The following is a 23,795-nucleotide window of genomic DNA, read 5'->3' on the forward strand; positions in this document are numbered from 1 at the left end:
CAGATACCCCTCACCGTGTTGCTGTTTTGATTACTTTATTTGGATGTATGCTTTCACCGATTCTTCAAGATGATATATTTGGTCAGAATGTTTGCCGTTTGATGTGATCTCATAAGATAAACATCTTTCATTAATCTGACCTGCAGGCACTGAAGTGATGGAGATCGTTATTCATAATAACAGTGTCGTATTTTATGAGAATCACTGATAGCAGTTTTTTAGTGAATTATTTTTTTAATGCTGTTAAGAAATGCATTTGTTTTCAAAAAAATTGTTTGGAATATCCATGCTTTACTACCTACTAAAGGCCAAGATCTTTTATGCAATGACCTTTACAGGTCGCTTATATGACTTCACACAACGTCTACGTCCATCTGCTCCTGGTCCGGCCCTCCGGTCCACATTTAGAACCCAGTTCGGCCCGCGAGTCAAAAGGTTTGCCCACCCCTGCTTTAGACTGACTCACCGAACCCCTAGGGTTCTTTCTATTGAACCCAAGAACCACTGCCCTAAACCATGATGGTGAGCAATCATTGTTTCTGTAAGTTGTTTTGAGACTCCCGTGTTGCTACTCTTCAGAGAAGATTCAAAGAGGAGAAAAACTTCTAATTGCCCTCCTTAAATACCCTATTTTTTAACAGTTTTTTTTTATCCAAACAATCAATGATTAATGAAGGAAAATTATGAAAATTAACAAGGCTGCCCAAAATTCCGCACTCCAATGTAGTCAGGGGAAAATGTCCAGAAACACTTGGTATTTTAGATTAGGTGACATTTAACGTAGGCATGTAAGTACCACCAAAAGAGAGATATTTTTCTCTGTAAGCTTCATTTTCGCATCTACAAACAGAACGTATTTGATATGTGTAAAAAGAAACAAATATTCTACCAACTGTAATACTTGGACTAGACAAAGGTTATGTTCTGGGAATACCCATTCCATCAACATCAACACTCATTCCGTACTGCTGCTACTTTGTACATTCAAACTTTCATGACTCCACTGCAACTGGACCATGGACTCGGATTTGGAGGTGCTGACCCTCATCCCAACCGCTTCACACTCTGCTGTGAACCGCTCCAGTGAGAGCTGGAGATCACGGCCTGAAGAAGCCAACAGCACCACGTCGTCTGCAAAAAGCAGAGACGCGATGCTGAGGTCCCCAAACCGGACCCCCTCAAAACACTGCGCCTAGAAATTCTGTCCATAAAAATTATTAACAGAATCAGTGACAAAGGGCAATCTTGGCTGAGTCCAACCCTCACTGGGAACGAATCCGACTTACTGCCGGAAATGCGGACCAAACTCTGGTCTCGGTGATACAGGGACTGAACCGCCCTTGTCAGTTGGCTCGGCACCCCGTACTCCCGAAACACCCTCCACAGAACCTCCCGAGGGACACGGTTGAACGCCTTCTCCAAGTCCACAAAACACATGTGGACTGGTTGGGCGAACTCCCCTGCACCCTCGAGGATCCTGCCGAGGGTGTAGAGCTGGTCCGCTGTTCCACGGCCAGGACGAAAGCCACACTGCTCCTCCTGAATCCGAGGTTCGACCTCCCGACGGACCCTCTTCTCCAGCACCCCTGAAATAGACCTTACCAGGGAGGCTGAGGACTGTGATTCTCCTGTAATTGGAACACACCCTCCGGTCCCCCTTCTTAAAGAGGGGAACCACCACCCCAGTCTGCCAATCCGGAGGCACTGTCTCCGATGTCCACGCAATGTTGTAGAGGCGTGTCAGCCATGACAGCCCCACAGCATCCAGAGCCTTTAAGAACTCCGGGCGGATCTCATCCTCCCCCGGGGCCTTGCCACCGAGGAGTTTTTTAACTACCTCAGTGACTTCGACCCCAGAGATTGGAGAGTCCGCCTCAGAGTCTCTAGGCCCTGCTTCCACAATGGAAGGCGTGTAGGTGGAATTGAGAAGATCTTCGAAGTATTCTCCCCTCACCGACTCATGACGTCCCGAGTCGAGGTCAGCAGCACGCCATCTCCACTGTAAACAGTGTTGACGGTGCACTGCTTCCCCTTCCTGAGACGCCGGATGATGGACCAGAATTTCCTCGAAGCCGTCCGGAAGTCATTCTCCATGGCCTCGCCAAACTCCTCCCACGCCCGGGTTTTTGCCTCAGCAACCGCCGAAGCTGCGTTCCGCATGGCCATCCGGTACCTGTCAGCTGCCTCCGGAGTCCCGCAGGCCAAAACGGCCCGATAGCACTCCTTCTTCAATTTGACGGCATCCCTTACCGCCGGTGTCCACCAGCGGGTTCGGGGATTGTCGCCACGACAGGTACCAACGAACTTACGGCCACAGCTCTTGTCGGTTGCCTCAACAATGAAGGCGTGGAACATAGTCCACTCGAACTCAATGTCGCCCGCCTCCCCCGGGACGTGGGAGAAGCTCTGCCGGAGGTAGGAGTTGAAGCTCTTCCCGACAGGGGATTCTGCCAGGTCGGACCGGCATCTTCCCCCACCATCGGAGCCAACCCACCACCAGGTGGTGATCAGTTGACAGCTCCACCCCTCTCTTCGTCCGAGTGTCCAAAACATGCGGCCGCAAATGATTACACGACTACAAAGTCGATCATCGAACTGCGGCCTAAGGTGTCCTGGTGCCAAGTGCACACATGGACACCCTTATGTTTGAACATGGTGTTCATTATAGAAAATCCGTGTTGAGCACAGAAGTCCAATAATATATAGAACACCGCTCAGGTTCAGATTGGGCGGTGTTCCTCCCAGTCACGCACTTCCAGGTCTCACTGTCATTGCCCACGTGAGCATTGAAGTCACCCAGTAGAACATTGGAGTCCCCAGAAGGAGCGCTCTCCAGCACTTCCTCCAGGGACCCCAAGAAGGGTAGTACCCGTCCCCCCACCCGAAGGCGGAGGGAGGCTACCCTCTCGTTCACCGGGGTGAACCCCAAAGTGCTGGCGCCCAGCTGGGGGGCAATAAGTACCGTTTTTTTCCGTGTATAGTGCGCCCCCATGTATAGTACGCACCCCTAACAATGGCATGCTGATGCTGGAAAAAAGCTTGTACCCATGTATAATACGCACCCAATTTTTATGAATTTTTTAAAAAAAAAAATTTAATTTTTTTTTTTTTTTTTTTAAGTCCCAAAGATCGTCACACACGCAGGGAGGCAATGGGTCCCATTTTTAAAGTCTTTGGTATGGTCTTAACTAGGCTGGATGTCATTTTTTTTGTTGGCGTTGATTTCTCCGACTGCCCCTAAACGCACCACCGCGCTCCGTGCGCACACGGCGGCTCTGTATGGGAGAGACGTTGAAGAGGAATAAAAACACCCTTGGAAACCAAAACTTGCCCCTCGTCGTGACTCGGAGCCGCAACAAATGTTTCGGATTTGTGTAGGGTACATTGTGACAGACGGCAAACTAGCAGGTGATCGAGCGAGCGTCTGATACAAGAGCATTGCGGTCGTATGGAGCGTGTTTGAAATGAACAGCAGAGACGAAAGGAACAAGGCAAAGTGTTGTGAAATAAAATATTACCTGTAATACGCATTTTGTTATTTGCTGATTGAAACTGCTAATTAAACTGTGAATTGAAACTAATAGGTGGAGAACTGAACTCTCGCTCTTTATATAGCTGACGTGTCTTGCGCAACCGTTCTGCGCATCTGTAATGGCGGCCTCCGTATGACGTCCGGTCCGCGATGGAGATTAAAAAACAAACAATATTTGACAATAACACACCATCGAGGATTGCACCATCGCATCAAACGATGTGTCGTCAATTATGAATTTTACTAAGTGTGTTGGGCAGGATGGCTGAATGCGATGCGCGATTGACAACAAACAAGAAGAAAGGTGAGTTTTATTTCGGGGGAGATTTGTCATGTCTCGTCCCCAGTTTTGCTATGTGTCTAGGTTGCCATAGTTTCTGTTCGTGTCACCCCGCTCTTCCTGTGTCACCTCAATCGATGTAACGTGTTTTGTATTTAAGTCCTGTCTGCCCCTCGCTCACCGTTGGATCATTGCATGTGTTACTGTCATTCTGTTCCTGTCTTTGGTAATGTCACCCTGTCTTTTTGTTCCACGACTTTGTCGGTCAGTCCTGTTGTTGGTTTTGTTGTACCATGACTTTATTTAAAAAAAAAAAAAAAAAAAAAAATTAAAAAAAAAAAAAATTAATTTTTTTTTCTTTGTACCCATGTATAATACGCACCCCAGATTTTAGGACAATAAATTAGTAAAATATTGTGCACTATACACGGAAAAAAACGGTATACCCAAACCTGCTCGACGCCTCTCACTGTGGGCAACTCCAGAGGTGAAGAGAGTCCAGCCCCTCTCGAGAGGGCTAGTACCGGAACCCAAACAGTGTGTGGAGGCAAGCCCGACTATATCTAGTTGGAACTTTTCTGCCTCGCACACCAATTCGGGGCTTCTTTCCAGCCAGAGAGGTGACATTTCATGTCCCAAGAGCCAGTTTCTGCAGCCGGGGATCAGACCGCCAAGGTCCCTGCCTTTGGCCGCCGCCCAGCTCACAATGCACCCGACCCCTTTGGCCCCTCTCACAGGTGGTGAGCCCATGGAAACTTTTTATACTCCATACTTTAGAATTGATTAGTACTACAGGTGCTCGCCAATAAATTAGAATATCATCAAAAAGTTTAATTATCTCGAATTGGCCCGAATATAAGACGGTGTTTTTTGCAATGAAATAAGACTGTAAACGTGGGGGTCCTCTTACATTCGGGGTCTAGACATTATACGCATTCACAACGCTAGATGGCGCCAGATATCTTTTAAGCGAATGCTGACCCTAACTCCCCAGGCCAAGGCGAAACCCTGTCACGAAGAACAATAAAAATAGTGGTAGCACGAAAAATTTAAATAAAAAATAGTGGTGAAAAAGAAAAGAGAAGAAAATAAGAGAAGAGATAACAGAAAATGGAAAAATATAGCAGGCGGCTCGGTGAGACACTGGCTAGCACGTCCGCCTCACAGTACGGAGGGTGCGGGTTCGATTCCACCTCTGTCCGGCCCTCCTTGTGTGGAGTCTGCATGTTCTCCCCGTGTCAGCGTGGGTTTTCTCCGGGCCCTCTGGTTTCCTCCCACAAAAACATGCTTGGTAGGCTGATTGACCGCTCCAAATTGCCCCTAGGTGTGAGTGCGTGTGCGGATGGTTGTTCGTCTCTGTGTGCCCCGCAATTGGCTGGCAACCGGTTCAGGGTGTCCCCCGCCTACTGCCCGATGACAGCTGGGATCGGCTCCAGCAAGCCCGCGACCCCCGTGGGGATACAGCAGTACAGAAAATGGATGGATGGATGGATGGAAAAACATAGCGACAATCTGGCGAAAAGTGGGTTGAAGATCGGCCAGGTTAACCAGCAGCTGAAGAGAAGTTATACTTCAAGTTAAACTTCAAGGTCATGGTGATAAATAAGGCAGTCTTCAAACAATTGCAAAGCAGGTGTGAAATAGGGTGTCAGAGTGTAATATACGGAGATGGAGAGTTAAAAAAGATCGCCTAAAAAATGCTCACAATCAGAGAAAAGCTTTCCGTGGTCCTCAGAGCGGCCGCTTTCAAGAGCTCGACAGGAGGGTGTGCGCGTACGTGGACGAGAAACGAAAGGACGGGATGCCCATCAGCAGAGCTGTCATTCAGCTCAAGGGCGTGGAAATAGCCAAAGAGCTAAACATACTCACCGCTGACTTCAGAGCAAGCCTCGGCTGGTGTAAAAGAATGATGCGGCGTAATGGACTAATGTTGCAGCGTAACGGACTAACGCTGCGACGCAGATCAAGTCTAGCCCAGCGCCTGCCCTCTGACTTTGGAGAGAATCTGTTGTCTTTTCAGTGCTATGTGATAAACTTAAGGAAAAAGCACTCTTACCCACTGAATCAGATTGGCAATGCTGATCAGACACCTGTGTTTTTTGACATGCCAACACCTGTCACTGTACACAAGAAAGGTGAGAAATCTGTACTATAAAATCCACTGGAAATGAGAAGAGCCGCGTTACGGTCATGTTAGCCTGCCTCGCAGACGGAATCAAATTCCCTCCATATGTGGTTTTAAAATGTAAGGCAGTACCTAAGGTGATGCCAGCTGGCATTATTGTACATGCCCAGGAAAAGGGCTGGATGGAGACCGAGCTTGTAGTGGACTGGCTCAAGGTTATATGGGGGGTGGGGGTCTCAGGAAAAAGAGGAACATGCTGATTTTGGATGCATTTCGTGGACACTTGTCTGATCCAGTCAAAAGACAAGTGAAGGCGATGAACGGCGACTTAGTGATCATTCCAGGGGGAATGACAAGTCAGCTGCAGGTGTTGGATGACCATTCAAAGACAATCTGCAAAAGAAATAATATAATTGCATTCAAAAAGTGAAACTTGTACATTATATATTACCGTATTGGCCCGAATATAAGACGACCCTGATTATGAGACGACCCCCTCTTTTTGAAGACTCGAGTTTGAAAAAAGACTTTTTGAACACCAAATTTAATTTTTATACAGAAGATAATTACAGTACATCGGAAACAAATGATTATAACAATATATTCCAGAGAAAAAGCATATTTTGCCTCATTCAAATCATGCAAAAACGGTCTATCACATCTTAATATCTGAACATTTCAATATGTAAACTAAAGTGCAATCACATTTGTAAATTAATGACTTCTGGGTTTTGAAATGTAAATAAACCTACTGTTTCTGTTGTGGAGCCTGAGGACTGTATAGGGCAGGGGTGGGCAAACTTTATGACTCGCGGGCCGAACTGGGTTCTAAATTTGGACCGGAGGGCCGAACCAGGACCAGATGGACGTAGTGTTTGTGTGAAGTAATATAAACGACCTGTAAAGGTCATTGCATAAAAGATTTTGGCCTTTGGTTGGCCATGGATATTCCAAACAAGTTTTTTGAAAACAAATGCATTTATTAACAGCATTAAAAAATATATAGATTTTTTTACTAAAAAACTGCTATCAGTGATTCTCATAAAATACGACACTGTTATTATGAATAACAGTCTCCATCACTTCAGTGCCTGCAGGTCAGATTAATGAAAGATGTTTATCTTATGAGATCACATCAAACGGCAAACATTCTGACCAAATATATCAGCTTGAAGAATTGGTGAAAGCATACACCCAAATAAAGTGATCAAAACGGCAACACGGTGAGTAGGGGTGTAACGATACATCGATACACATCGATTAATCGATATAATGCTCTACGATTTATTGGCATCGATGCTAAAGGTAAACATCGATTTATATCGCCGTGTTTGACCTCGGACATTAGACGCGACTTTATTTTGAAATCCAGTTCATTGTTGCTTGCTTCCTCTCTCCGGGAGCAGTGCGCCCGGCATTGTTGTGTTGTGAGGAGAGCACGCACGTGAAAGGGGGAGGCGACAACTAGTACGCGGCTCCTGGGCTGGTGCTATGGCTAGTGTCCAAAGAGACGAGGAAATTTGCTCCCCTTTAGGCTTCAAGTTATTCGTTTGGAAGCACTATGGATTCCAAAGAAAAGATGGCTCAACGGACAAGACACGTGCAGTTTGTAAATCCTGCCACGCGGTGATCAAATATTCAGGGAGCACAAATCTCGCCGCACATTTAAAGAAAAAACACGACATCAAAGTTCAGTGTTAAAGTAAGCAATTTGTATACTACAATACTCTTGTAATTTCCTAAATAAAGAGTTTGCAGTACCTTGTTGATTTTGCGTATGAATTGTTATAAATCAGGATATTGTTCTATATTTTTTATTAAAAAAAAAAAAAATCGATCGTAGAGCACTATATCGCGATATATCGTGAATGAATCGCAGCAGGCTTTAAGATATCGGCAAATATCGTATCGTAGTTCTTTATATCGATATTATATCGTATCGTGACGAAACCCGCGATTTACACCCCTAACGGTGAGGGGTATCTGAAAATCAGAGCAGAGTTTTAACTCGCAAACACCTGGTAACAGAGGTGAAGAAACGGGAAACACTTCCTTAAAGTAAGCCTTAAGAACTTTACAGGTTAAGATTAGTCGCAAACAGGTGGTGCGTCAATGTCCTTGAGCATCCTGCATTGTTTGAAAATGAGAATGGTCGCTAGTTTCAATCCCTGCTATGAGTACAAATCATATTCAAAATGCCTCCCCTTCATTTTCAGTGTGAACAGTGTTGTTGGTCTCCCTTTTTTGCTAGTGCGTCATAGTCTGGAGTAAAAATTGTTGTGGCAATTCTTAGGAGAGATCCGAGGTATTGGCCCGTTTACCTCGATCTGTGACGGGTTGATGTTGACGTTCATGTGGCTGAACGTCACGTCGCGTACGTCGAGCCAAATTGGCCACTCTCTTTTAAACGCTCGGCACTGTGTCCACCTTGCTTTTCCTTGGGCGACTCATTTTAATGGAAGGATTCCAGGGGAAGGTTTGTGGGTGGCTTTAGCGCAAAACTGCATCTGAAAGCTCAGCGCGCGAATTACGAGAATGCTGTCGTCACAGCCCACGCTCTAAATTCGGGACTGATACAAATAGACCGCAAGTGCGCCATGTCCGTACTACTGAGTACGCACTTGTGAGTGTGCACCGAGCTTTCTGACACGGCTTCCGGTAGTAAATGCGCAGGCGAGTGCTTCCCCATCTACTGTGGAAACGCAGTCATTGCAGGCAAAATGACCAAAAAAAAAAAGTTTAATAATACAATTTGTTCAGGGTTGGCGGGCCGGATTAAATGGTCCCGATGTGGCCCACGGGCCGTAGTTTGCCCACCCCTGCTCTACAGGGTCCTCGAGGATGAAATGTGTTTTCGTCTACATGTGTGTAGACTTGGAAAAGGCGTTCGACCATGTCCCTCTGTGAGTTCTGTGGAAGGTGTACAAAGGTCTGAACCCCCTGATCACTCCGTATACAATCGATGGGAGACTTTAATATGCATTGACGGCAGTAAGTGAGACACTTTTGCCGTGAGGGTAGGGCTTCGCCAAGGCTACCCTTTGTCACCAAATGTGTTCATAACCTTTATGGACACAATATATACAAGTTGCATGGGTCAAGTTTGGTGGTCTTAGTACTGAACTTCTGCTTTTCTCAGATTGTGTATTTCTAATTAGCATGCTTATAATTTGGTTTAAAAAGTGTAATTCCTAATTATAACATCCATCCATCTCTATCACATATTCAAGTCGGGTCACGGGGGGCAGCATCTTTAGCAGGGAATGCCAGACTTCCCTCTCCCCAGCCATTTCGTCCAGCTCTTACCGGGATCTTAAGGCCAGGCCAGCCAGGAGGTAGTCTCTTCAGAGTGTCCTGATTCCTCTGGGCTTTCTTCCAGTGGGACTTGCCTGGAACACCTCGCCAAGGAGGTATCTGGGAGGCATTCTAACGAGATAGCAAAGCCCCAACATCTGGCTCCTCTCAATGTGAAGGAGCAGAGGCAAGACTTTGATCCTTACTGGTTGACCAAGAGTGGCTTTATACAAGGAATCCGACAGCTGAAACCCATGTCTTTCATGCGTGTCTTTGTGGTGGTTCTTGAAGCGTTGAATCCAGCTGCAGTCCACTCTTTCTGATTCTCCCCCACATTCTTGAATGGGTTCTGTTTCACAATTCTCTCCAGGGTGTGGTTATCCCTATAGTTTGTACACTTCTTTTCTACCACATTTCTTCCCTCCCTTCAACTGTCTATTAATGTGCTTGGACACATAGCTCTGCAAACAGCCAGCCTCTTTAGCAATCACCTTTTGTGTCTTGCCCTCTCTGTGCATAATGTCAATGGTCGTCTTTTGGACAACAGTCAAGTCAGCAGTCTTCCCCATGATTGTGTAGTCTTCAGAACAAGACAGAGTCCATTTAAAGGCACTTGCAGGTGTTCTGAGGTAATCAGCTGAGGAGTGTGGCATCAAGTGTCTTCTATATTGAACCTTTTCAAAATATTCAAATTTTCTGAGATACTGATTTTGGGGTTTTCATGAGCTGTTGGTTATAATACTCAAAACTAAAATGAACAACATTTGAAATACATCAGTCTGTGTGCAATGCATAAGTATAATTTTTCTTCTTTTGGTGTCTTTGAAGTGTTAGTCAGATGACAGTTTCCCATGTCTTTATACAGTCTTTTGCGTTGTCATTGAATTCAGCAAGATCTTTTGAGCTGCAGGGGTTGGGTAGTAGAGGGCAGAAAAGGCATGGTATAGTCCTCTTCTCCCCATTCACAGAGGGTTGGGCCGGTTTTGTAGCCCCATCTGGCCATAGCAGCTTCTGATCTGCCTGTTCCTGTTCTCAGGCGGTTGAGTGTCTTCTGCCGGACCCATGGTGCTTTTAGCCGGGTGGGAGATCTTTGGAAAAGGGGATTCCCATGTCAATAGGAAGGGGGTCATTCTCAAGTTTTGTTGTCCATAGCTGGAGTCTTGTTTCTTCCTGAGATGTGAGAGGCTGGACATGGCTGAGGAAGCTTCTCCTTGACTTCATTCGTTGGGCCGGGGGTTTGCGTCCATGAAGGATTGGTTGGTCACTCGGTTGGTGACCTCCCTTCTCACATCTGGAGGAGCGATGCCAGCGAGGAGATGCAGATTGTTCACATTGGTAGGCTTTAAGCAACTAGTTATCAAGCGGCAGGTGTTGTTCAACGCTGAGTCCAGTTGACGTGGGTTGATCTCTCCCAAACAGGAATTGCATACTCCGCAGAAAATATTATATACCGTATTAGCCCGAATATAAGACGGTGTTTTTTGCATTGAAATAAGACTGAAAAAGTGGGGGTCGTCTTACATTCGGGGTCTAGACATTAAAAATTTTGGGACAGTTACGTCACCGTGCCTTAAGTCTTGCGTGAGTTACCTCAGTTTATCGCGGATGTTGGAGCTTGAACGCAGGGGTAAGTTAAAAGTTGGTGGTATCGACTGAGTGTGTTGCGATGATCGTGTGCGTCTTTGACACAAAGTGAGTATATACATTTCATTGTTACTACTGTCTACTGCAGGGGTGGGCAAACTACGGCCCGCGGGCCACATCCGGCCCACGGGACCGTTTAATCCGGCCCGCCAACCCTGAATAAATTGTATTATTAAACATTTTTTGGTCATTTTGCCTGCAATGACTGCGTTTCCCCAGTAGATGGGAAAGCGCTCGCCTGCGCATTTACTACCGAAAGCCGTGTCAGAAAGCTCGGTGCACACTCACAAGTGCGTGTACGTACTCAGTAGTACGGACATGGCGCACTCGCGCTCTATTTCTATCAGCCCCGAATTTAGAGCGTGGGCTGTGACGACGGCGTTCTTGCAATTCGCGCGCTGAGCTTTCAGATACCGTTTTACGCTAAAGCCACCTACAAACCTTCCCCTGGAATCCTTCCATTAAAATGAGTGGCCCGAAGAAAAGAAGTGAGTGCCGAATGTTAAAAAAAGAGTGACTAATTTGGCTCGACGTTCGCGACGTCCTCACCTCTGTTACCAGATGTTTGTGAGTTAAAACTCTGCTCTGATTTTCAGATACCCCTCACCGTGTTGCCGTTTTGATTACTTTATTTGGATGTATGCTTTCACCGATTCTTCAAGATGATATATTTGGTTAGAATGTTTGCCGTTTGATGAGATCTCATAAGATAAACATCTTTCATTAATCTGACCTGCAGGCACTGAAGTGATGGAGACTGTTATTCATAATAACAGTGTCGTATTTTATGAGAATCACTGATAGCAGATTTTTAGTGATTTTTTTTTTTTTTTTTTAATGCTGTTAATAAATGCATTCGTTTTCAAAAAACCTGTATGGAATATCCATGCTTTACTACCTACTAAAGGCCAAAATATTTTATGCAATGACCTTTACAGGTCGCTTATATTACTTCACACAAACATTACGTCCATCTGCTCCTGGTTCGGCCCTCCGGTCCAAATTTAGAACCCAGTTCGGCCCGCGAGTCAAAAAGTTTGCCCACCCCTGCTGTAGAGCCTGTAAAACTGGTCCACTGATTCAAGATCAGGATGAAAACCACACTACTCCAAAGGAATTGAAATACATCCTCCAGTTCCCCTTGTTAAAAAGAGGGGCCACCACGGCAGTCAGCCAACCCCAGAGATGGGAGCCCACCGCAGAATTCTCGAGTCTGCTTCCTCAAAGGATGTGTCGGTGTGAATAGAGGAGATTCTTCACACCAACTCAGTCCCAATTGAGGTCAGCAGCGCCTCAACTTCACTATAGGCAATGTCAATGGTGCACTGCTTTTCCCACCTTATACACAGAATGGTGGACCAGAATTTCTTTGAATGTGTAAGTCATTTTCCTTGGCCTTACTTGGCTGCTGGTCATTCAAATGAGGGGAAGCTCTGCCTCGGCCAGCAGGCCACCGTATTGCCCCATAAAACCCCAGAGTCGCTGAGTGTCCGATGGGCAGGATAAAGTGTAGAATTCTGCTGAACTTTTGTGTGATATTCATCTTTTTTGGAAAACCCAAATGTCTTCAGTATACAACATAGACAAAGGAATTGACCTTGATGTTTTACTACTTTTGGAGGGGACTGTTTGGGCATCCATCCAGTTCCCAAACTGCGTATCGTCATGAGAAAACATAACTGTATGATAAACATTGACTTCTCGGGCCTCTTCATTGTACACAATGAAGCCAGGGCTTTGTTGACGCCTCTGTGTTGCGAAGTGAAATTGAGGAGGTGGTCCACCTCAGATCTTGTCAGTTGGTGTACAATCCAGACAAAAACATTCAGTTTTGTCCCCACCTGGCCCCCTCCCCAAACCAGGGATGAGGGGGAGAGAGAGTAGAAGCGGTAGTCAAACCAGCCATTGTAGAGTGTCAAAATAAGTCTTTAATCCTGTCTTAAACGTATCCAATGAGATAGCGGCTCAGATATCCTTGGGGTAGGACATTCAGAGCTCTGTAACCTGAATAGAAAATGCTCTCGAACCTGTGGAATTCTTTTTGGCTCTTGGGGTCAGTAAAAGACCAGCATTTTGAGAATGAAGGTTTTGCAACAGAACACATGGTACGACTCATTCAACAAGATAAAGCACTAACCCATGCAATATTGTAGTGGTTTGGAACAGAACCATGAAGTACCATCCAAAGTGGACTAGGAGCCAATGCAAATTGCCTTGTACCAGGGTAATATGATGAAATATTCTTGTCTTTGTGAAAAGTCTATCTGGAGCCTATTTTTGCCAACTGTAGAGTTTTAGTACTAGAGATAGGAAGATCAGGGAGCAATACATAAGATAAGATGAGGTAGAACTTTATTGAACCCACGACGGGGAAATGTGTTCGTTTCAGCAGCCCAGCATAGAAAAATGAAGGAGAACAGCAATATAATAAGTAAACATTGGTGCGAGGTAACAAACGAATATTTAATGATTTCTGCATCACAAGAATGGGATAAATCTTAGCAATATTGCTGTGGTGAAAAAATGCAATTCTAGTTATGTTCTTAGTGTGTTTTTGAAAGGAGAGAGTTTTGTTACAGAATCACTTTCGGTAAGAGTACATTTATCAAGATTTACAGCAGTGTCCTTCAATAGGTGCCAATGACGAGCAGGGCCAATTATCAAAATATCGGTTTAATCCTTCTTGAGATGTAAGAGTGACTGAGTGAATTGAGTGACATCCATTGTTTAATCTGAGCAAAACACGCCTCCAAATTACAGCAATTACGCGGCTTTGTGATTTCATTGATGTGGAATTTTCTCACGGCTGGTCTATTACCATGAGCCACCGTGTAACTGATGGCCCATACCTTTAATTATTCCATGTATCTCTTCGTCAATTTTAGTCTTGGGGGTCTTTAGGCAAACTGATGCTGTTTGTTTTGCACAAACGAGTAGTATTTATATTTGCCAGAGGTAAGTATGCACTCTATTTACGAATGTTTTCTGGTTGGTTTACTGCTCCAGGGTACTTATTTTACATATTTGATAGTCTCTGATTGGTTCATCGCTGTCATTTTACATATTTGGTGTATTACGTAGTGTTCTATGATTGCTGTCAGCTTCCATATTATGCACGTGTCGGTAGCCGCACAACAACACTTTGGAATTCGTCACACACAAAAGGTGCACCTTGTTATAAGGTCCCCTGGCGGTTTTGATCAAATCAGAGGCTTTTAAGATATTGTAAAGGCTAGTTAAGGCTATGGATACTGGAAAATACGGTCTATATTTGTTGAACGTAGTAAGTCCTAATGGGTTCAGCCTCTCTTTCACACAAACTTTATCACCATTTGGCATCTATTCTTTACACATCTTTGGGTGGGTTAGAAGGTGTATCATTATTATTTGAATAATTTGGGGGGGTTAAAAGGTTTTACAAAATTCCAATTCCTATCAATGAGCTTCAATTTATGCATTGTAGTTCGTCCAGTCCCTATCCCCCTTGAATGGTGAGGTTATATCGAGTAGCCCTTGTCAATATACAGTAATATTTTCAGTCAATGACACTATCTCATTTTGTGCAGGATACCACTGTTAGAGCCAAGAATCTGCCTGTTGCATCATCTCCTGTGCAGATCTCTTCTGCTGCCCCAGTTCAAGCACATGGTAACTTTTTTTTTGACATAGTACACAATACACATACAAGTAAACAACACAAAAAATAAAAACAAGGCACAAACAAAGAATAAATAACATAATAATAATAATAATAAATAACATAACATAATAAATAAGAGGAGCAAAAATGGAGCAAGTGTGCAAACAGCAGACAGTCAGAATATAGCGCAAAAGTACAGGACGCTACGCAGAAGGGGGTAGAGAGTTCAGGATCCTAACAGCCTGGAGTATGAAGCTGTTGGTGAGTCTAGTGGTGCGGGAGCGCAGGCTCCTGTACCTCTTCCCAGAGGGCAGAAGATCAAACAAAAAATGAGCGAGGTGACTCACATCACTCACAATCGTGGTCGTTTAGAATATATTGTGCATTCTTTGGTGAATTGGTGAGGATCATACTATCTTCATCATCATCATCATCGGTTTAAAGTCCGCTTTCCAGGCGCCGCTGGGTTGGACTGGATTCTCAATATGGCTTTCTTCCACCGGGGACGGTCCATGACCATCTCGTGGTTGAGAGTCCTATACTGAGAACATTTTTGGAGCAAAACATTTTACAGCTGGATGCCCTTCTTGACACCAACCCAAGGGGAGGATCATACTATCTTCACTTGATAAAATAGTTTTCAAGATACTTTTTAGTAAGACAGGCATGTTGCCGAAACATGTTAAGCAGGTAAACAACTTGCCTCTGTCTTACTAAAAGAAAGTATCTTTACACAATCATTGAGCATTAATTAAGTTTTAAATAACTAGAATTACATAGTGTCATTGAAACCCCAGCAGCTGATGGCACTGGAAGCATTTGGATGTGTTTGGATGTTGTAATTTCGACTTCCTCTCTTCCCTGATTGGTTATTTTCGCAGTCTGTCTGCTCAGGTTCACCCTGCATTGGAAATGCTTTTGATGAGACTACCCACTAGATGCAATCGTTGGTACAGCATTGATTCTGGATTTCCAGGCTCGTGCAGACATATGCTTACAAATCCTTCTGTTTTGCATTTTACTCATTCAGCTGTGGTCTATATAAAGTAGAACAGAAATGGTTTTGTCCGAGTTCCTCATAATCATAGCATCCCAGGCCCCTCTTTTACCCCTAATCTGAGGAGTGTTTCAGAGCAAGCCATTTTGGCGCGGTCTGTTTAAATGCAAATGAGATACTTCACACCCCACTCCCTGCAGGCCGGAAGATATGCGCCTCACTTTCCGGTCGGACATATTTGTAGTTTGTCAGCAGAGATACAGGTTACTTGCGGCGCACACAAATATCAGCAGCAGAAGACTTGTCCATCCAACCATACATAACACATAAGAAAATAAATCCCCTCACAATACAGTGATCCCTCGTTTATTGCGGGAGATGCGTTTCAGAACCATCCGCAAAAAATGAAAATCTGCAAAGTAGAAACGGTATTTATATTATTCAGAAATTTTAACACATTGCATTTTCAACACGTAGTGTTTCTAGTTGGCCGTTAGGGGGCATGGGTGTATTGCAAGTCAATTAGAAGCGTGATTTCCCTTTCCAAGCAATGAAAAGTCTCCATCTTAAAAAATACCACATTATGCTAACCCGGGGGACATCATGCATAGCAAAAATAAAGTTCGTGCCACGCTACTCCTCATTCTTTTGTGCCAGTAATAGCGATAGATGCCATCAGGCCATCACAACAGTACCATTCAACAAGTTGTAAGTTGATGTTTCATCAGAAAAGTTATGAAAACTGTTTTTTTATAATGGTCGAAATGTCATTATTTCCTTTAATTCATCACTCTAATAAGTCAGAATTAATTTAACGCATTAAACTGTTTTGAACTGACCTCTATTTTTTTTCTTTTCAGCGCTTCCACATCCCTATCCTGTTTTTCCGACGAATGTGCTTCCCAACCTTACCAATGTTGCTACACAGCCTGGTTTGCTAGGTAGCACACACACTTTTCAGGTGAGCTTTCCTCCTATTTTGTCCAAATTTATTGGGATTTCTTAAGGATATGAAAGGAAATAAAAGTGGTTCTTGTTCATTATTATTCATTATTATTAATGTGTTGTTGTTGCTGCTGCTGTTTTAAAGTTCTACTCCAACACACAGACTTCTGTTCCTACAAATCAGCTCCAGTCTTTGAGCCAAATTTATCCTTCACGTGTCCCTTACATTGGTAAGATAAGAAAACTTGAAAAATATAAGAACATATATCAATGTTTATTTGTACATTTGAAACTATGTCCTCCAGGCTCCAGTGACGTGACTTCCTTCTTGATGATTGAGACTCGACAGCAAAATACAGAGATCCGGTTAGCTGTCGGAAAAGTAGCGGAAAAGGTTGATCAACTTGTATCAAAGGTACAAAATCCAAGGAAATGCAGAACATGGCTTCAACACAATCTGACCCTGCTTTCAACTTACATTATTTTATTTATTAGATAGATGACCTTCAAAGGCAGGGAACTGTCTCATTGGGCCTGTCTGGTATATCGATGGAGTCCTCAATGATCATACAAAATGTCCAAAGAATCATACAGGTATATAAAGTAAATAATTTCTAGTGTGACTGTGGCACCCATTATAGTTCCGGCGACTGAATAATTTGGGATGTTTGCTGTGTTTCCTTGCTCTTGATCAGGGCTGTCAAAATAATTTTAATTGTAAGCCTCATCCATCCATCCATCCATCCATCCATCCATCCATCCATCCATCCATCCATCCATCCATCCATCCATCCATCCATCCATCTTCTACCGCTTATCCGGGGTCGGGTCACGGGGACAGTAGCTTTAGGAGGGACGTCCAGACTTCCCTCTCCCCAGCCACTTCGCCCAGCTCATCCCGGGAGATCCCAAGGCATTCCCTCATGGGTGACCGAGCTTCTTACCCTATCTCTCAGGGAGAACCCGGATACCCTGCAGAGTAAACTCATTTCGGCCGCTTGTATCCAAGATCTTGTTCTTTCGAGCACGACCCAAAGCTCGTGACCATAGGTGAGGGTAGGCGCGTGGATCGACCGGTAAATCGAGAGCTTCGCCTTTCGGCTCAGCTCCCTCTTCACCGCAACAGACTGGTACAGAGTGCGCATCACAGCAGACCAATCCGCCTGCTGATCTCACGCTCCATCCTCCCCTCGCTCGTGAACAAGACCCCAAGATACTTGAACTCCTCCACCTGGGGCAGGTTCTCATCCCCGACCTGGAGAGGGCATTCCACGCTTTTCCGACTGAGGACCATGGTCTCAGAGTTGGAGGTGCTGGTTTTCATCCCGATCGCTTCACACTCGGCCGCGAACCGTTCCAATGAGAGCTGAAGATCACGACTTGAAGAAGCCAACAGCAAAACATCGTCTGCAAAACGCAGAGATGCAATACTGAGGTCACCAAACCGGACACCCTCAATAGAGTTGGTCCACTGTGCCACTGTTTTATGTTTTTTTTGGGGGTATGGCGCTGCTGTGAGTGGCAGCCTCCCAGCAGTGTTCTCTCTTTTCCTCTTTATTCCCTTCATTTTTCTTTCTTTCTATTTGTCCATTCGGCGATGCTGGTGCCTTCTACCGCACCTCGGCTTCTGCAGATCGCTTTCGGATCGGATATTTTTTTCCCTGGGTCCAGGATGGCTGCGCACATCGGTCGGGACCAGCGTGACTCTATGACGGCTTCCTGCTCATCTGCCCGGTGCTGACCGGGTCCCTCGCCTTGGCCTCGCAGCCGCAACCCCTGTGGGGAGTCCGCTCCCTTGTGCTTGTAAGAACCAACGACCTTCGCCGTGCCAGCCCCATGATGACCATCTGCACGTGCCCCGACTGGGTACCCAGGACGCTGCTCACACTGTTTTGTGATGTTTTACCGATTCACGACCACGGTCCATTGGGCGCCGTTGAACTTGAGCTGCCCTTACACCTGTTTATGGACCCCGTGAAGGCTATTCTGTATGTTTTGGGGTGTTCTTTGGTGTTGGGGGAGCTGGTTGGCCGCTGGTACTTTTTTTTTTTTTACTTTGTCTTGTTGCTTTGCTTTGATGGCTTTTAACTTTCACACTTACTGACTTTCTTTGTGGCGTTGTTGTGTGGCCGCCTTATAAGAGCCTATTGAGTTGCGCTCATGCCATCTGTGTGTGTCTTTTATATACCCTGTATGTGTCTTTTATATATGAATACTTCTGGTGGCTGAATTTCCCCACCCCCGGGATCAATAAATGTTCAATCAATCAATCAAGGACAAAACCCCCACTGCTCCTCCTGAATCAGAGGATAGACCTCCCGACGGACCCTCCTCTCCAGCACCCCTGAATAGACCTTACCAGGGAGGCTGAGAAGTGTGATTCCTCTGTAGTTGGAACACACCCTCCAGTCATCCTTCTTAAAAAGTGGGACCACCACCCCAGTCTGCCAATCCAGAGGCAACGTCCCCGATGTCCACGCAATGTTGTAGAGGTGTGTCAGCCAGGACAGCCTCACAACATCCAGAACCTTTAAGAACTCTGGGCGGATCTCAGAGTTTTTTTTTTAACTACCTCAATGACTTTGTCCCCAGGGATCGGAGAGTCCACCTCAGAGTCTCCAAGCCCTGCTTCCACAATGGAAGGCATGTCGATGAAATTGAGGAGGTCTTAGAAGTATGCTTCCCACCAACTCACGATGTTCTGAATTGAGGTCAGCAGCACACCGTCTCCACTGTTCACAGTGTTAACGTTGCACTGCTTCCCCCTCCTGAGACGCCAGATGGTGAACAAGAATTTCCTCGAAGCCATCCGGAAGTCATTCTCTATTGCCTCGCAACCGCCAAAGTCGCGTTCCGCTTCCCCATCCGGTACCTGTCGGCTTCCTCCAGAGTCCCACAGGCCAAAACAGCCCGATAGGACTCCTTTAGCTTCACGGCATCCCTTGCCGCCAGTGTCAACCAGCTGCCACCACGACAGTCACCTTATGGCCACCTCAACAATAGAGGCACAAAACATGGTCCACTCAGACTCAATGTCCTCCATCGGAATGTGGGAGAAACTCTTCCGGAGGTGGGAGTTGAAGATCTTTCTGACAGGGGATTCTGCCAGACGTTCCCAGCAGACCCTCCCAGCAGACCCTCACAGTACGTTTGGGTCTGCCAGGTCGGACCGACAGTCTTCCCCTCTCTTCACCCGCGTGTCCAAAACATGCAGCCAGAAATCCTATGACACAACTACAAAGTCAATCATTGAACTGTGTCCAAGGGTGTCCTGGTGCCAAGTGCACAAGGGTGTCCAAAACATGCAGCCGGAAATCCTATTACACAACTACAAAGTCGATCATCGAACTGCATCCAAGGGTCGGTGCCAAGTGCACAAGAAATGGTCACGGTCCACATTTTTTTTTCGTTGTGCATACATTTTCAAGTAGTGTTTTAAGTGGACGATATACAGACTGTATGAAGCTAAACGCGCTAGTAATTTCATTTCCATGACTAATTTAAAGGCGGTTGATAAAAAGTAGTTGGGCTATTTGATCTTTATGACTGCTTTAATACAGTGTTATGGATAGCTAAGACTGCAGCTGATTTGGAAAGGGGGAAGTTCACAGAAGCACCTCATCCACACAGGCTCTCAAGTAAAAGAGCGTGGCCGTGCACAGTAGTAGAATAAGTGGGTGCTTTAATCTCTCTTCCATACATTTCACATTGTATCAAAATTACTTACTCAGTCCGGCTGATATTGTCATCTGCATATTGCATCTCTTTTTATATAAATGTCAACAGACTTCGATGAACAGGACAGCATTCATGGACGAAAGGTGAATGGTCCCCTTACCTGCCCAAAAACATGCCTGTTAATTACCGTATTGGCCCGAATATAAGACGGTGTTTTTTGCATTGATTGAATATTGAATATTTATTGATCCTCAGGGGTGGGGAAATTCAGGCCCCAGCAGTATCCATACCACAGAGTGGGTATACAAAAGACACACAGATGGCATGAGCGCAACTCAATAGGCTCTCATAAGGCTGCCACACAATGGCGCCACAAAGAAAGTCAGAAAGTGCGCAAGATAAAAGCCATCAAAGCAAATCAAAGCTAAAAGACAAAGGAAAAAAAAAGTAACAGCCGCCAACCAGCACCCCTCAATACAAGAGAACACCCCAAAACACACAAAATAGCCTCCACGGGGTCCATCGACAGGTGCAAGGGCAGTCCAGTTCAACGGCGCCCAATGGACCGTGGTCGTGAATCGATGAAAACATCACAAAGCAGGCAAACGTGTGAGCAGCGTCCCGGGCACCCAGTCGGGTCACGTGCAGATGGTCACCACGGGGCTAGCATGGTGAAAGTCGCTGGTTCCGAAGAGCACGAGGGAGCGAACTCCCCACAGGGGTTGCGGCTGCAAGGCCAAGGACCTGGTCATCACTGGCCGGATAAGCAGGAAGCCGTCGTAGAGTTACACCGGTCTCGACCGATGATCCCGGTCCCAGGAAGAAAAAAATAAAAATAAAATATCTGATCCGAAGAGATACCGAGGTGCGGTAGAAGGCACCAGCATCGCCGAATGGACAAAAAGACAGAAAGAAAAAGGAGAAAAGAAGTAAATAAAGAGGAAAAGAGAGAACACTGCTGGGAGGCAGTCACTCACGGCCCCATACCAAGAAAAGACTTGAATTGAATTGAAAAAGAATTGAAATAAGACTGAAAAATTGGAGGTCGTCTTACATTCGGGGTCTAGACATTATACCCATTCACAACGCTAGATGTCGCCAGATATCTTTAAAGCGAATGCTGAACTTAACTCCCCAGGCCAACGCGAACCCCTGTCACTAAGAATAAAAATAAAAATAGCGGTAGCACGAAGAAGAAAAATAAAAAATAGCGGTAAGAAAGAAAAGAGAAGAAATAAGAGAAGAGATAACAGAAAATGGAGAAACATAGCGACAATCTGGAGAAAAGTGGGTCGAAGATTGGCCAGGTTAACTGGCAGCTGAGGAGAAGTTATGATGCAAACTTCAAGATGATGGTGATAATTGAGGCAGTCTTCAAACAATTGCAAAGCGGCTGTGAAATACTATAGTGTCACAGATTGTAATGTACAGAGATGGAGAGCTCAAAAAGATCGCCTAATAAATGCTCACAATCAGAGAAAAGCTTTTCGTGGTCATAAGAGCGGGTACTTTCAAGAGCTCGACAGGAGGGTGTGCCCGTACGTGGACGAGAAACGAAATGACGGGATGCCCATCAGCAGAGCTGTCATTCAGCACAAGGCCGTGGAAATAGCTAAAGAGCTAAACATACCCACCGCTGACTTCAAAGCAAGCCTCAGCTGGTGTAAAAGAACGATCCGGCGTAATGGACTAATGCTGCGACGCAGCTAGACCAGTGCCTGCCCTCTAACTTTGATGGTTAGTGTAGTTATTGTAATTTTGTTTTATCACAGTAGATTGGTTTATTTACATTTCAAAAACCAGAAGTCATTTATTTACAAATGTGATTGCCCTTTAGTTTACATATCGTTTTTTTCCGTGTATAATGTGCGAAATTTAACTAATTTATTGTCCTAAAATCTGGGGTGCGCATTATACATGGGTACAATTTAAAAAAATTTTTTTTTACATTTTATTTTTTTTAAGAAAATCATGGTACAACAATACCAACAACAGGACTGACCGACAAAGACGTGGAACAAAAAGACAGGGTGACATTACCAAAGACAGGAACAGAAACCAAACAGACATCATGACAGTAACACATGCAATGATCCGACGGTGAGCGAGGGGCAGACAGGACTTAAATACAAAACACGTTACATTGATTGAGGTGACACAGGAAGGGAGGGGCGACGCGAACAGAAACTATGGCAACCTAGACACATAGCAAAACTGGGGACGAGACATGACAAATCTCCCTCGAAATAAAACTTGAAATCACCTTTCTTCTTGTTTGTTGTCAATCGCGCATCGCATTCAGCCATCCTGCCCAACACACTCAGTCAGTAAAATCCATAATTGACGACACATCGTTTGATGGCGTGTTATTGTCAAATATTGTTTGTTTTTTAATCTCCATCGCGGACCGGACGTCATACCGAGGCAGTATAACTGCGCATGCGCTCTATGGATCCGATGCGCAGAACGGATGCGCAAGACACGTCAGCTATATAAAGAGCGAGAGTTGTTTTCTTTCTATTAGTTTCAATTCACAGTTTAATTAGCAGTTTCAATCAGCAAATAACAATGTGTATTACATGTAATATTTTATTTCACAACACTTTGCCTTTTTCCTTTCGTCTCTGCTGTTCACTTCAAACACGCTCCATACGACCGCAATGGTCTCGTATCAGACGCTTGCTCGATCACCTGCTCGTTTGCTGTCTGTCACAATGTACCCTACACAAATCCGAAACATTTGTTGCGGCTCCGAGTCACGACGAGGGGCAAGTTTTGGTTTCCAAGGGTGTTTTTATTCCTCTTCAATTTCTCTCCCATACAGAGCCGCCTTTTTCACATGTCCGCACGTCACATTCCTCTCTTTTCATCTGATCGCGGTGGTGCCTTTACGGGCAGTCGGAGAAATCAACGCCAACAAAAAAAATTACATCCAGCCTAGTTAAGACCATACCAAGGACTATAAAAATGGGAGCCATTGCCTCCCTGCGTGCGTGACGATCATTGGGACTTAAAAAAAATAAAATAAAAATTTAAAAAATTGGGTGCGTATTATACATGGGTACAGGCTTTTTTTCCAGCATCAACATGCCATTTTTAGGGTGCGTATTATACATGGGGGCGCATTATACACGGAAAAAAACGGTATTTAAATGTTCAGATACTTTTTCTCTCGAATATATTGTTATAATCATTTGTTTCAGATGTACTGTAATTATTTTCTGTATAAAAATTAAATTTGGTCTTCAAAAAATATTTTTGCAAATTTGAGTCTCGAAAAAGAGGGGGTTGTCTTATAATCGGGGTCATCTTGTATTTGGGCCAATACGGTAATGTAACAAAGGACCGCTTCAGCTGCCTAAAATTAAAAAAAAAACACGTGCTTTCGGGGTTACCAAAATAACCAAATTCTGGACCCCAAAGTCTGCATGAAATTGAGTTTTAGCTGTATTTGTAAGTATTACCGCATTTTCTGCACTATAAGGCGCACTTAAAAACTGAAAATTTACTCAAAAAACCACAGTGCGCCCTATAACGCAGAGCGCCTTATATATGGATCCACTGATGAATTTGTTGATCCATACTGGTTGTGTACACAGCGCTCTGCCAAAATGTTTCAGTCCGTTTCAGTACGACTAGTAAATTACAAGGTCGCATAGC

The 23,795-nt window shown here is 44.8% G+C and overlaps 1 protein-coding gene across 6 annotated transcripts in view; it reads left to right on the plus strand.

Moving 5' to 3' along the window:
• Positions 1–23,795, plus strand: part of fkbp15b (FKBP prolyl isomerase family member 15b) — a 114,954-nt gene that overhangs the window by 58,150 nt on the left and 33,009 nt on the right. For 5 of the 6 annotated variants that reach the window (XM_061278170.1, XM_061278168.1, XM_061278169.1 and 2 more), the window contains exons 13-17: positions 14,442–14,523; positions 16,373–16,473; positions 16,603–16,687; positions 16,763–16,872; positions 16,953–17,051. In XM_061278170.1, coding sequence (XP_061134154.1) covers positions 14,442–14,523; positions 16,373–16,473; positions 16,603–16,687; positions 16,763–16,872; positions 16,953–17,051 — 477 coding nt within the window. The remainder of the gene's footprint in view (positions 1–14,441; positions 14,524–16,372; positions 16,474–16,602; positions 16,688–16,762; positions 16,873–16,952; positions 17,052–23,795) is intronic. The other variant, XM_061278167.1, reaches the window with a different exon arrangement.

Source organism: Syngnathus typhle, linkage group LG5 (genome assembly GCF_033458585.1).
Source record: "Syngnathus typhle isolate RoL2023-S1 ecotype Sweden linkage group LG5, RoL_Styp_1.0, whole genome shotgun sequence".
Classification (NCBI taxonomy): Eukaryota; Metazoa; Chordata; class Actinopteri; order Syngnathiformes; family Syngnathidae; genus Syngnathus; species Syngnathus typhle.